The sequence below is a fragment of the Montipora capricornis genome, chromosome 10, assembly GCF_036669925.1.
Source record: "Montipora capricornis isolate CH-2021 chromosome 10, ASM3666992v2, whole genome shotgun sequence".
Lineage (NCBI taxonomy): Eukaryota > Metazoa > Cnidaria > Anthozoa > Scleractinia > Acroporidae > Montipora > Montipora capricornis.
The window spans coordinates 62,781,664-62,796,133 of NC_090892.1; the positions used below are offsets into that span (position 1 = coordinate 62,781,664).

The 14,470-nt window shown below is 41.4% G+C and overlaps 1 protein-coding gene across 1 annotated transcript; it reads left to right on the forward strand.

The window, feature by feature from the left end:
* The first annotated feature begins 274 nt into the window (after nucleotides 1-274).
* LOC138021151 (NLR family CARD domain-containing protein 3-like) lies at nucleotides 275-12,134 on the forward strand. The gene is made up of 2 exons (XM_068868014.1): nucleotides 275-403; nucleotides 10,554-12,134. The coding sequence occupies exons 1-2, from the start codon at nucleotides 275-277 to the stop codon at nucleotides 12,132-12,134; spliced, it is 1,710 nt and encodes a 569-aa protein (XP_068724115.1).
* The last annotated feature ends 2,336 nt before the right edge of the window (nucleotides 12,135-14,470 follow it).

Sequence of the window (14,470 nt, forward strand, 5' to 3'; positions counted from 1 at the left end):
GCTAGTAATATAGACCTCTTTCATAATGGCGGCCAAATAAAATATTCTTTTGTTTTAATGCTAATAAGCCTTTCTAGCAAGTTTCAAAAGAATATTTGTTTCAAAATGAGGGCAGTAGGTCTAATTAACAGTAAAACAAAAGAATGAAAAAGTGGTCGCCATTTATTAAAGTAGTCTATAATGCATTGCGGCCTCCACTTCAAATATCACAATTTTTGGTCGCCTGGTGGTCAGTTCAACGGAGTTCGGTGAAAGTCACGGTAAGGTTTCGCTCATGTCCGACGCCGAACCTGCTTTACCTCCGCTACCAGCTCTGGCGGCGCCTGCTCTTGAACCTGCGCCTTTAGCTGCACCTGCTCCCGAACCTGCTGTAGTTGCTCCGGCCCCTAGGGTCGAACAAGAGGTAATTTTTCACTTCTGTTGTAAATCTTCCTTAACGTTTAGGTTTAGGCAGCTAGGGTTCAGATGCACGTTTTTTGCCGTTCCTTTGCCTAGTTTGCCCGTTTTCACGTGTTTCCATGCCCGATCTTTTTTACTGCTCGTCATTTTCGACCTAGGTATTTTTATGTAGGTTTTTCCTCGGCTTTTATAACTTTTTGCTCGCTTCGGTTTTTTTTGAATGAAGGCGTAGTTTCTAAAGAAACTGTGGTGCTGCGTCGGTGGGGAAGTAGTATACAAAAATTTGGTTTTATCAACGGAGTTGATAATGTAAATTGGCCACCGTACAGAGATTCTAAAAGCTGACGTTTCGAGCGTTAGCCCTTCGTCAGAGCGAATCCAAATTCGGATTCGCTCTGACGAAGGGCTAACGCTCGAAACGTCAGCTTTTAGAATCTCTGTACGGTGGCCAATTTACATTATCAACTCCGTTGATAAAACCAAATTTCGGTTTTTTTTGTTTGGTTTTCTATTTATTTTATCGCCGCCTTTCGGCTTGGTTGGGTGCGGTGCGATTCCCTTGTGTATTTTCTGCACCGTCAGTCTTATTGTGCTATTAGTTCGCTATTATACAACTTTCACCTCCACGGGGCGCGTTCTTTATTTGGGATCGCCTTCTTTGCATATTTTGTTCTTTCTTTTCCTTTGAGACCGTTTGTCTCTTTGCCCCTTTCACCGCGATATATTTATTTTATTTGTTTCTCAAGTTTGTTGTAGTTTTATGTTCATCCAGTCTATGTTGCGAACTTCGGTGAGCGCCTAGAACGTTTGTTTAATGTCATATATTTTAGCATAGCCTGGAGAGCTGTTACACGATTTTTGGGGTATGGCCTGGGGAGCCAACAGCCTGGAGAACTGTGACCTGGTTTTGAGTATGGCCCAGAGAGCCAGCAGCCTGGAGAGCTGTGGATAATTTGGTTAGTCTGCTATGCTCGGATAACCATCAGCCTGGAGAGCTGTGGCACAGTTTTGTGCGTTATAACAAGTAACTTATGGCTTACTCGGGCCCTAGTATGTATCTCAGGGTTTACATTCTTCATACCCCTCTTCCCTATATAGCCGGATGACCGTATTCAGAGATTGGAAAATAAGATCAAACTACTGGAGCAAGAAAACGCTGGTGAGAGTGCGCAGATGCGCTGGCGGCCCTGAGAAGGCATCTGAACCGTTCGCCGTCTCTTTTCGACCCATTCGAGCCTATTGAGCTCCTGGAGACTCTTGTGCGTTTAGCTAGGACGCAATTTCCGGAGAGATTTCCCGGAAAATAGCCTTTCCATTTGACGTCAAACCGAAATTTTGGGATTCTTTGGCTAAATGGTAATCATCTATTTAGTTTTGAATAACGATCCAATTAGCCTGAGAATTGCCAATTTCGACATCTCAACTAATCGTAGGAATAGTCATTCAGCGACTCAAGCGAAGTATTCTAGGGCTCTTCACCTTCTGTGAAAACGAAACCTGCTGAGACAACTGATCCATCTAGTCGTAAGGAAGCTGAACTACCCGCGTTTTTTTTAGCGAGCTTAAGCACGCGCGTTTTTGAGACTCAAACGGCAACCGGAAGTGAGCTGTTTTTCCTTTTAACTTGTCTTCACACTATTAAGTATCTTTTCTCCAATAGAGATAGTTAGTATAAAATTCTGGGAGACACCTCTGTCCTGGCTTCCGGAATGTTCTCTTCCGGTTGCCGTCCGCGTCTAAAAACCGCACGTGCTTAAGGTGGCTCCCCAGAGTATTTGCGAATACCTGTTCTACTGGGCACGAGTTACAAAAGGAAACCTATTCTCACTGCATATATAATTATTATATAATTATATAATTATCCTGTTGCACGGGAAAGGCTCAACTTCTTCAAATTCCAGCGTTCTCTACCTGCGCGCTAGTAATATAATGCATTGCGGCCTCCACTTCAAATATCACAATTTTAGTCGCCTCGTGGTCAGTTCAACGGATTTCGGTGAAGTCACGGTAAAGTTTTGCCCCTCCCACCTAACCTGCTGGCGGTTGATGCTGTATCCCACATTTCACATGCCTTTTTCCCTGTTAGTCGCGGGTATCCTCCCGTACCAGGGCTATTGTATGCGGTGAGAATGATTTACTAGTTAATTTCTCTTAAAGTTCTCCCGTAGAGATTTACCAGTACGGGTACCGATATAAGAGGGCTTACTATTTTTTTTTTTGGTGTCAATTGTTAGATTATGGCCGTTACCATGCTCATAATTATGCTTTTCTTCTGGGAAATGTTCTTATTCTTTGCCACATAATGCAAGTGATATTGCCTGACATTATTAAGTGGTAAAAAGTCAAGGTCGTTCTGACGGTTTTGGCAATATTCTGTAGTTTGTTCTTTTATTTTAAATACATTCGATTAGCTCTGACAGATTTTAACAAATTTTGGGTATTTGATAGAAACTGTAAGTGGTTAGAACTGAGCCAATTTTCAAAAAAACGTTTACAGAAGGAAACGCGAGAAAATGAACAGTTAATTTTACAGATTTGGTCACACTGACGTCACAAAAATGAGAAAAACACGCGCGATTCAGGCTTTACGCGCCATACTGGTGCCCAGCTCGCGCGCGGCCCTAACACTCGAGGGATTCCCCTTTAAGCTCCCTAATCTAGCTCTACTGAAGGACGCGCCACAGCCCGGGTTTCTCTGAAGAACTATATCCTTAATTGCATTGATAGGGGTGAGAAAGATTGCACAAAGGCCACAGAAATCATCGATTGAAACGCGTGCGGATGACAATGTCAAGCCTTTATGCAAAGAAAGAACTTCTCTTGAAAGGTAGATCATCAAAAGTGAAGTAGGCATAGAACAGAAAAGGTCCTAGATTCAACCACTAAGGGGGAAAGTACACGAAACTGAAATCAAACTAGAAAGAGAGGAGAGGAAAGGTTAGGTAAATATCTTATCTTCGTATTTTTAAACTCATTTTTCTGCCTCCTCCCTGAATTTTACCTCTCACCCTGATCAGTACGTAAAGTAACACTAAATTTGCAGTCTAAATTCTTTCCGATGTTGTGACTTTATTAAAGAACTTTGGTTTCTGAAAACCTTGAATACCTGCAGACTACAGTACCAGCTTACCTTTTTATGATGTACTCTACCTTTGTGGCATTTCCAAACTAACAGCCTCATGCGTTTTTATTGTATTGATTTGATGTATTGTCTTACTCAGTGTTCAATGGGCATTTCAGTTTATTGCTGTACATTTCTGAAAACCTAGTTCACATGCAGTGCAAAGAAGACAGAAAACATTTTGTACTCACCGTGGCCTTGCTATGACGCTGATGTCTGAATCGACACAGAAGACACAAAAAGCATACGGAAGGGACACATATACCCTCCAAAGACCTAAGTCTCCAAAATGTCACGTTTCGACGAACACTTTCTTGAGGTCTCACGATTTTCCGACGTGGCATCTAAATCTCACGTACGGTTAAACAGAATATATTGCAATGGCCAAACAATGAAGCGAGAATTTACTAGCTTGAAGCGCTAAAAGAACATTGAAAATACCGCAAACACCGGAGCTTACGGGCTTAAAAAGCATTGGATACCCAGGGTCTACCCAGTGTTCTCTTCGATATAATTGTTTAGCGGGTCCAGCGGGGAACTTCCCTGGTAGCAAAAGTCTCTTTTCTTTTGCTTTCGCCGGGCTGAAGAGTACAGGAAAAGAGACCCCTGCCATGGGCTGAAATTCGTTGTGTTGAGCATGCGCAGCGGCTACTTAGCGACCGAATCCGCACATGATACTTCATGTTGTGTGGGCTCATGTAATTGCTGTAAAGGAATGCACGGGACACAGCGGGCTCAAGTCACAGTCAGCAAACATATCATGGGGCATGCGTTTCGTAGAGTGCCGTCTAAGGTTGTGGACAGCGGTTGGATCAAAGTGAGTTTCGACCCATGGTAGAGGATTCTTTTCTCGTACTCGTCAGCCCAGTGGACGCAAAAGAAAAGTGACCCCTGCTAACAGGGAAGCGGGGAACAAATCTGTACAGTTATATTAACGTCTATCCAGATCTATTCGGTAAAGCGTAAAGACTCGTGTCATGTTTATGTTTTCAAGATATTCTCCCTTTCCCTTTTCGTGCTGGTTCTCTCGTCTCCATAGTTTTGCGCGTACTTTATCCCTCGTCCCACAATTTTTTTGGCCGTTTCTCCCTGCTCCCTAAACCGTTCCTTTCCCCTCTAGAAAGAGGTCTGATCCTCGAGATGGAAATATTTGCAAAAATTGCCATTTGCTTGTAGGACACTCTGCGCGTAAGTGCGAGTACGGAAAATACTCATTTGTCTTGCAGTGTGGAGAGAAAAAATTTCATCCTGGTGAACTCAATATGAAAGAAATGCGTTGTCAAATCAAGAGACATCAAAGTGAGCTTAACAAGTTAGTCGAAGAATTTGAAAGTAAAAAAAGTGCCGTAGAAGGATGAAAGACAAAGTACAAAGCCGCATTGAAAGTGATTTGTTCCAAAAGTGAACAAGGCGGCATACCTTGTGAACGGCAACAAAAACTTGTCATTATTACTTAAACATGTTTATCTCGTGGAGGAATACTGAGAGAAGAACTTTAGAGGGAAAAGACTGTGGCCTAGGAAACAAGACATCGTAAACGTTTCAGAGAAAGCTCTTACTGACAATAATTCGGGTAGTCTTGCATTTTCTAAGTGAAAGCAGAGCGGCAGCCGCAGGCGTAAAAATCCAGCAAAGACGTCCCTTGAGCGACATGGTATAGAATTTCCCAGTAATAGACATGCATGTAGCAGTCATAGTGCTTAGAAGCTGTCTTCACAAATTTTGTATACTGCTCCAAGAAATAAGGGGAAGGAGGCTGAGCAGTTAGCAATGTTCATCAGGGAAAGCCTTCTCTTGGAACAGTCTACAAGCGAAAATAGCGTCAACACTAGTCACCCTTATAACTTCTTGTCACCTATACACCCAGCAGTTTTTCCTTCGGGCGTCCATGTCCCTGTAGCAGTAGGGGCAATGGGTTACCCACCCACAAGCGTGTATTCCACGCAATATCCTCCCCATCCGCGTAGCCGCATGTACTGCAACCTGTACTACTGTACAAGTACAAACAGCAAGGAAACAGTAGAATTCAAGAGGGCCATTAGTACTAAACAGGAGTCGAGTAATGCCTGTGAATATGAAGCAGCATCTTTATACTTATCAGCAACTCGTCATAGCTGAAATGAAGACTTTCGTTATATTATTTTCACATTAATGCGATTGTAATGATAAACACAACGGGAAGATCATTTTCGACTGTAAAATCATCAGAGGTAATTTTACTAACCTCTGCGCCATGAAATTGAAGGGCGTGTGAAATGTAAAACAACACTGAACTCAGTGGCACGTACACTGGCAATATGTATGTTTTTTGCAAGAATTTATTCTCGTTTCGCCGTGGTATGTCCATCGGCCACCACTAATACGTGTCTGCTTAAAATGTTCTCAGGGAAACGTGAACTTGAACTTCTTCATTTACATTTAAAAATTCAAGAAAAAATTTCTTATGACCGTGATCAATGATGTACAGTCCTCATACAAAGAAGTAATATATAGCTTCGTAAATCCAGCCATATCTCGTGCTTTGATAGTCTCAACTACGCCCAGGACGCAGCTCTTTACAACCTCTAATTTCCTTGGATCCCTTTAGGACGCAGCTCTATTGTTTTTAGAGTTAGGTGTATTGTTTCTTTTGTATTTTTCTTTGTGTCCATTGTTTTCTGAACCAATCGCGAGAGCCGTTGTAATAACTGCGTACTAACCCTCAACTGCTTCTGCTATTGCTAAATTAATATTGGAATGAACAATTTCCTTCAAGTTACCATTCAATTCAGATTTACGTTTGTTAAAAGAAAGCTCTATTGGGTTAAGATCTGGAGAATATGAGGGTGTATATAACAATTCCCATGGTAACAAACCATTCCTCTAAAATCTCTCCTCCTTCAAAATCATGAAAAGATAAATTATCCATAATAACAATGTCACCAACTTCGAGGCATGGTCGACAGTCTCAATATTTACGTCACCTGCCTCCTAAGAAATGAAAGAAAAGGTGTTTTGTTTATAGCCCCGCTTACAACATTATACGTTCAGAGAAACCAGCATACTTAGAGTAGTATTCGGAGAATCCAGTTTCTTCGCGACATCTACACATCGTGTTCCTTTTGCGCTGTGTCCACACTTTCGAGTTCCCACGTCTTGGGTCTTTATTCGAGTCAAACAGCAACTTGGCGAAGAGGCTCTGCGACTGTTTGATTACATTTTATGTTTTTCTTTCTGTTCAAGCTATACCTCATGAGTGATAAACGATTTAGAAATGCAATCCAAAGAACACTAATAAGTACAGCAAGTCAAAGAAGAGTATGAGACTCGTGAACAAGTGTGAAACGTAACAAGTCGTGTAACAAATGTACACAGTTGCTTCATTCGCCATCTACGTTGAGCGGATCACTCGCAGATACTGCTGCTAGTGTAGCAAGCGTACCAAATTTAACAAGAGCATTAAGTGTAGTGAGCGTAGCAACATTTCTGGTGTTCTGAAATAAGAGCAGAAAGACGTAAAACCACTACTAAATGAAAATAATATTTTGGCGGTCCTTCCCAAAGGATTTGGCAAAAGTTTCATATTTCATTTTTTTTCTTACGGGCGAAATGTGTCCTGCTGTAGCCAATTACACCTTAATTTGAGAAGTATCATTGGTGCCCAGATTAAATTTAACAAGAAGCTGGAGACAGCTTTGCTCGTGTCAGGTTCCTTTGAAGCACTGGTATCTTTTTTCCTTCCGTTATAAGAACCAAATCTGATCGTATTGTAAGGCCCAAATTGAATTAAATAGCATCAAAATTACTGTACGTTGACAGTCTTGATTTGCTAAATGAAACTATAATAATGTTATTGTTATTTTGATTCTGATTTTGGTACACAAACCAGAAGAAAAACAAGGAACATTGTTTTAAAGATTAAGTTAAGTACATCGTCCGGGTAGTGTAGTCCTGAGAAGGATTGTTTGAGATGATATTGACTGACGTTTCGACAACCTGAGCGGTACGGTAGTCATCGTTTGCGAAATTTCCTACTATTCCCCAGCCACGGGAGAGGAGATCAAGTCAAATCCCCTGGGTAGGCTGGATTCCCAGGAAAGTTGCGTCAGCGCACGCAATTTTCTAAACTTCGAACGAGTTTACAACTGGAAGGAGATGAAGGTGGGTTTTGCGATGAGAATTGTTTACCAGAGGTGACTGGGAGATTCGGCCATGAACAGTACGTGCTGTGTAAACGTGTGCATTGCTTTAGGACAGAAATCTCGAATGCTGTAAATAAGATGGCCCGGTCATTAATTAAATAAATGAAGAGATTTACTTATCAGTTATAGCTTCGCTTCACTTCAGTTACACTCCTATAATTGCACGTAATTGTAAAATGGCTCTGATGATTGTTTCCGCTTTATTTGCCGGCCGGAATGTCGGTAGCCTGCGTAGCTGTTGGGATATTTTAACTCGGGATTATTTAAACACGCACGAGAGGGATTTCAACACTACTAGTCGCCATGCCAGTCGCGGCTCGCGAGTGTTAATGTGAGCCTGCGATAAAACATTTCGCCAGCTGCGCAGGCTGGAATGTCAGCAGTCGAAGTGTCAACATTCCTATTTTGGGCCTCCTTTTTCTTTGAAGATAATCTCACATACAGAAACGTCTAAATTTGAGCTCAAGAATATACTAGAATTGATTTATGTGTCAATCGGTGACTGCACTAGTGGTTCCGGCCACAGTTTAACCAGCATTCAAAAAAAAAAAAAAAAGGCAGCTTTAATTTTATTACTGGGTTGCCGTATGGCAAACCCAGTTGGAAAATGGGTAGAATTTCTCCGTTTTATTTTTTTATTTTTATTTTTTTCCGTGTCGGTAAAAGTCTTGCCTGTCACTCCCCTGCTAAGTGGTGTCTTCGTGCATAGAGCCCTGCCGCGCGTATTTTCTTAGGATCGAGAGGGTAGTGGGAAATGCGTAGATTTCTCTGGTGGACGCATTATAACGATTAACTTAAACGGCAATGGCGTCGAAAGTCATGTAGCGCGAATGGCGTTTTAGTGGATCTTTGAACAAAATATACCCTTATGAAGCTCAATAATGGCAAATCAATTGGATACTGAACAAGACAGGCGACAACATCGACAACAATCTGTCGCCCGTCGAGCCGTCTTTTACCAAGTGTGCTGTTATGTAGAACACTGAAGATTCGCAGGGCAGCGATAATAGTGAATTCAAAGACTTGACCAGGTGGATTGAATGGAATTTCAAGCGTTAAAATCGCTGAAAAGGTAAGATTATTGTCGAAGCGATGCCGCAATTGCGTGTCTTCACCACATGTTCCTTTGATCTCACATTATTATGTTTTCCGTTAAAATATTCGCTTGTTTTCGCTTTCGCTCGAACATATTTACCTTTATTACATTTTCAGTGAATAGTTTTATCCTCTGGGATGAATTTTCCGTCGAAAAATCGGTTATTTGGGCGGTCAGTGTAAAACGCAGACTGCAGACTGCAGACTGGGGGTAAAATGCAGACTGAGGGTAAAATAAATATAATAATAAAAAAACGAGTCATAAGGATAAAATAAAGATTGTTTGAAAGACAATCCTGTTTTACATCTGTCAAAAACTCATGACTGCAGGTCGCTGCACCTTTTCGGGATGCGATCGTACGCGTTGAAATCATCTGTGCTTTGTTTTTGCGCTTCCAGATGCATTGCAATGTTCCAAATTATTTGTCACACCGGAATATCGAGGGCAATCGATCGAAAAACCAACAATTATTACTTCGAATACCTGAATAATCTCGGTTGTCTTTTTTCGGTGCAACGAAATGCACAAAGAATTTCATGTATTCCGAGCAATTAGGACGCGGGGATTTCATTGGTTAAGCTATGCGTGATAACCCCTAGGGAGAGCTTATAATTGAAAATTACATCTTCCAGATGCAAAACAAACGAACTTGTGAACTAAAGGATAAACATAACGTACACGAAAGCGAATGAAAGGATCCTAATAAGAAATTTTTACACCTCAGTCATACTGGCTTAAGCCGACTGAATTGAAACGTTAAATGGTTGCAAATCCACGTTATCTCTGTCTTTGTTAATTGGTATTGTAGCCATGCGTGTCAAAATAAATTGAGTTATTGGGTAATTACTCGATTACTTTGTTCAGTGCAGCAAAATGGACAGTTGAATTACGGGGTGGTGACTTCTTTGCCTAAAAGCAACTCACTTAACGAAACTATCATTTTTCCAACACCAACAAGGATTCAAACAGCTTCAATTCTTACAGAGTTCGATGAAAATCCGGATTTAAAACATGCGGTGGGGCAACCAAAGCGATGGGAGCTGTGTTGGGGTTTCAGTGTGAAAGTACAAACGGCTACTAACACTCTTATAACTCTTTTTTCATTATTATTTTATTAACCCGCAGTCTGCAGTCTACAGTCTGCATTTTATCCCTGGTCTGCAGTCTGCATTCTGCAGTCTGCGTTTTACACTGACCGGTTATTTGGGTGGTTTTTGGCAACAGAGGTTAATTATTCGTAATGCGATCGCTTCCGTTGCCGTTAGCAATGGGTCGCAAATTTGACACTTTTATCGCATTATCACATTACGCATTGAATCCACGTTATCTATTATTCCTAAAAATCTAAAAATATTCGTGCCTCATCAGTTTTCGGTCGAATTTATGTCCAAGAAAGCAGATAAATTGCAAAAAATTTTAGTTTTGCATCCAAAAATTCGTAATCAACGCTAAAATGACCAAATTTTGTCTGGAAAACATATTTTACTGTTGTTTTTCTTAAATTTTTTCGTTCAACTTTCGCTTTTATAAAATGTTTCAGTTGTCTGTAAATAAGTTATATGCTGTTGGAAAGCTTATTTTCTTAGCTTTAAAATGATGTATTTTTTTCCCCCTAACTTTAAATATTTTTTGAGAAAAAAAAAACATATTTTGGCGATGGCTGATTTACCGCGGTTTTCTCGCGGTTGGGAAAGTAGGAAAAAGAGTTAGAGGCAGTTCCAGTAATTTGATCAAGTTTGGGTTTCTTTCGATCCAGACCGGTGGCAGCAAGAGAAAACCTTCCTCGCGCTTTTGCTTTCTTCACAAGACCTTTCAAGAGTTCTTTGCTGGCTTTTATCTTGCTTATCAGATCCTTGATGGAGACACAAATTGTAAATCAGTAGTGACCGATGTATGGGACACGAATGAACTGAAACAAGTGCTTTTATTCATGAGTGGTATTTTGTCCGCAAGATCTGAAGAGATGACAGTTTCGTTGGTAAGGAGTATAGCAGAGCTTCCAATTTCGTCCAATATGGGAATCATGAATCCCAAAAAAGAAATTTTAGACTTAGCACTTGATTGTATATTGGAATGCAAATGTCCTGGAGAGAACCTTCAGTCTAAGTTACTTCAGTCCTTTGGACAGAACTTTCTTGTTAAAGATCTCGCCATACCTATTCCATCCGATCGTGCGAACCTTTTATGTGAAATTTTCAAAGTCAACACATGCTTGAGTACTTTAAATTTCAGTAACAACGACGTTAATGACGCTGGCGCTGAATCCCTTTCTGAGGCTCTCAAAGTCAACACATGCTTGACTACATCGGATTTGAGTGAGAACGAAATTGGTACCGCTGGCACTGAATTCCTTTCAGAGGCTCTCAGAGTCAACACATGCTTGACTTCTTTAAATTTTAGTAACAACAACGTTAATGACGCTGGCGCTAAATCCCTTTCTGAGGCTCTCAAAGTCAACACATGCTTGACTACTTTGGATTTGTCTTGGAACGAAATTGGAGCTGCTGGCGCTGAATCCCTTTCTGAGGCTCTCAAAGTCAACACATGCTTGACTATTTTGGATTTGTCTTGGAACGAAATTGGTGCTGCTGGCGCTGAATCCCTTTCTGAGGCTCTCAAAGTCAACACATGCTTGAATATTTTGCATTTGTCTTGGAACAAAATTGGTGCTGCTGGCGCTGAATCCCTTTCCGAGGCTCTCAAAGTCAACACAAGTTTGACTACTTTGGGTTTGAGTGGCAATCAAGTCCATGATGCTGGCGCTAAGTCCCTTTCGGAGGGTCTTAAAGTCAAAACATGCTTGACTGCTTTAAATTTGATTCGGAACAAAATTGGTACCGCTGACGCTGAATCCCTTTCTGAGGCTCTCAAAGTCAACACATGCTTGACTACATTGGGTTTGAGTAAGAACGAAATTTGTACCGCTGGCGCTGAATTCCTTTCAGAGGCTCTCAAAGTCAACACATGCTTGACTACTTTGAATTTGAATCAAAGCAGAATTGGTGCCGCTAAGGCTGAATCCCCTTCTGAGGCTCTTAGAGTCAACACATGCTTGACTACATTGGATTTGAGAAAGAACGAAATTGGTACCGCTGGCGCTCAATCCCTTTCTGAGGCTCTCAAAGTCAACACATGCTTGACTACATTGGATTTGAGAAAGAACGAAATTGGTACCGCTGGCGCTAAATCCCTTTCTGAGGCTCTCAACACATGCTTGACTACTTTGGATTTGAGGCAGAACAGAATGGGTACCGTTGGCGCTGAATCCTTTTCTGAGGCTCTCAATGTCAACACATGCTTGACTACTTTAAATTTGATTTGGAACGAATTGATTTAAAATAGTCAGGCCTGTGCTCCCGGAGTTTTTCACTCCCATGGAGTGTAGTCGAGGAAGATATAAATTCTAAGGGGGTATGTAACTAACTACTGGTCCTTCAACGCAAACCAAAGCGGCTTTTGTTTTTCTAAGAAATTAACCTCTCAGTTTTCTTTACGTGTGGTCTTGCCTGTAAAGCCTGGTTTTTTTCTTTACCGTTTACACAGCCAAGAACCCAGGTGATCTGGTGACTTAATTCGGAGGACTGGGGAGAAAATTTTTAACGCCGCACCCCACAACCGCGCGCGGCCATATTTTCGAATTCAACATGGCAGAGGCGAGGTTAGAGTTCGTCGGGTCTACTTGAATGTTCATTCAGTAACAGGAAATGTGGTAGACACGGAATGATCTGTTGAGTTTTGGCGATGGAAATACTGCAGGGAGTTTGGAAACAACACCTAAGGCCGCGCGCGGTTGTGGGATACGGCGTTAAAATTTTTCTTCCCAGTCCTCCAAATTACGTCACCAGATCACCTGGATTTGGTTTGGCTCATCATGGTCATAAAATTGGCCTCAAGGCCCAGTTTTTGCCACTCTGTTTACACTGCCGATTTTCGAAATCCAGACCAGATTTTTATTTGAGTTGGAGCGGAGACACGTTTACACAGCGCTCTTGACCTGCAAAAAGGGGGCCAGACTCGGTTTTTCTCCGTATTGCGGCCATGTCCTTAAAAGCCCCTTTGTGGAGGTTCGATAAAATTTGTATGTATGTCCGCCTATGGCCCCAAAATCCAAAAAAGCAGGTCCGGCTGCATTTAATAAAAACATGGAACGGATAGTTTACGCAGCAAAGATGTGTGGTCCGTACCGATTTTGTAACGGCACCGCACCCTGTTTTTTCTTAAGTGTAACCATTGGGCCTTCACGTTATGAATGGCTTATTTCATTAGCAAGACCTCCCCACATAGCTAATACCGTTTTCCTGTGAAAACTACATTGTTAACCCTAACCTCTTACCCAGAACGTTATAGATGTTGTCACGTCACGATCTCATTCAAAATAGGGAGCTTAAGCAATGACAACGGCGACGGCAACGAGAACGTCATCTCAAAATATAAATTTGCGTTATTTTAATCGCTTCGTGACTATTTCAACGTTTTTAATATGACAAGGGTGTAGTGATTCCTCAAAGATGACACCAGTCGGAACGGCACTCCATTTTAGGAGAGAAAATGAAAATTCATCCTCAAGTGCTGACGTTCTTCATAAAACCAAAAACTTGGCTATTTCACGTTGTTGTTTTGCTGACGACGGCAACGAAATGGACAAAAGTGAAAAACGCACGTGCAGGGCGTGCGAAGCTATTGTTTTTAACCACTAAATATGCAAATTCGTGACGATCTCGTTGCCGTCGCCGTTGTCGTTGCTTAAGCTCCCTTTAAACTCCCTAAATTCCTAGAGAGGACACCCGTATGTCAACAGAACCATTGCGTTACATATTCGTTGCATGACATCCCGTCAACTCATTTTCACTTACATTTTTTGCAGAAAAACAATTCTTGCAGATCACGTGAGACGTATTAGTTTGAGATTGATTTGGCAGCAACCTTTGAGAGCATTTTTTGAAAGTTATTTTAGGTTATTTATAGTTGCTACAATTAATAAAGTAATCAATTAAATTCTGCCATGTGGCAAAAGAATAAAAGCAGAGAAAAGAAAAAGGTAGCTCACCTTTCCTTATTTGACTGGACAAGGATCTTCACATCTGGATGGCGGTGAGAGGAAGTTTCTTGGTTACAAAAGATTCCAACAGAATGCATCCTTCTTCATCCCTTTTATTTAAACATATATCGAGATCGTTTTTTGCAAGGAGATTTAAAGAACTTAGATGGATTTCGTTTCCGCAACCAATAATAATATCCATTATAACACAGCGTGCGTGCTAGTCCAATCCGAATCCTATTAAGCGGCTATGGTGTATTTCTCTTTAGTATATACTAAAACAGTAGATAGTGTTCAAAGCGCGCTCTGATTGGCTCCTCAAACTCCGGATATCCTTTGTTAATATATACAAAAACAGAAAAACAGTGGATAGCGTTGAACTCGCGCGCTGATTGGCTCGTCAAACTCCGGATATCCTATGCTTTTTACCTCCGAGCAACTCAGGAAAAAATGGCGTCCCGATTTGCATCCGTGACAAGTGAAGAAAACATCCAAATTAATTTTTTGTGGTGTATATTATCTCACTGTTTTAGTAAATACTAAAACAACTATTCACCTCAATGTCGGTGGCTAGCGTTGGATATTTACCTCGCCCCTTCGCGGCTCGGTAAATATCCACCACTAGCCACCTCCAC

Bases quoted from the DNA above. Each gene is read 5' to 3' on its own strand.
- LOC138021151 (XM_068868014.1), top strand. From the start codon at position 275: ATGTCCGACGCCGAACCTGCTTTACCTCCGCTACCAGCTCTGGCGGCG. The intron at 404-10,553 runs GTAATTTTTCAC...CTTTCGATCCAG, and splicing joins CCCCTAGGGTCGAACAAGAG to ACCGGTGGCAGCAAGAGAAA.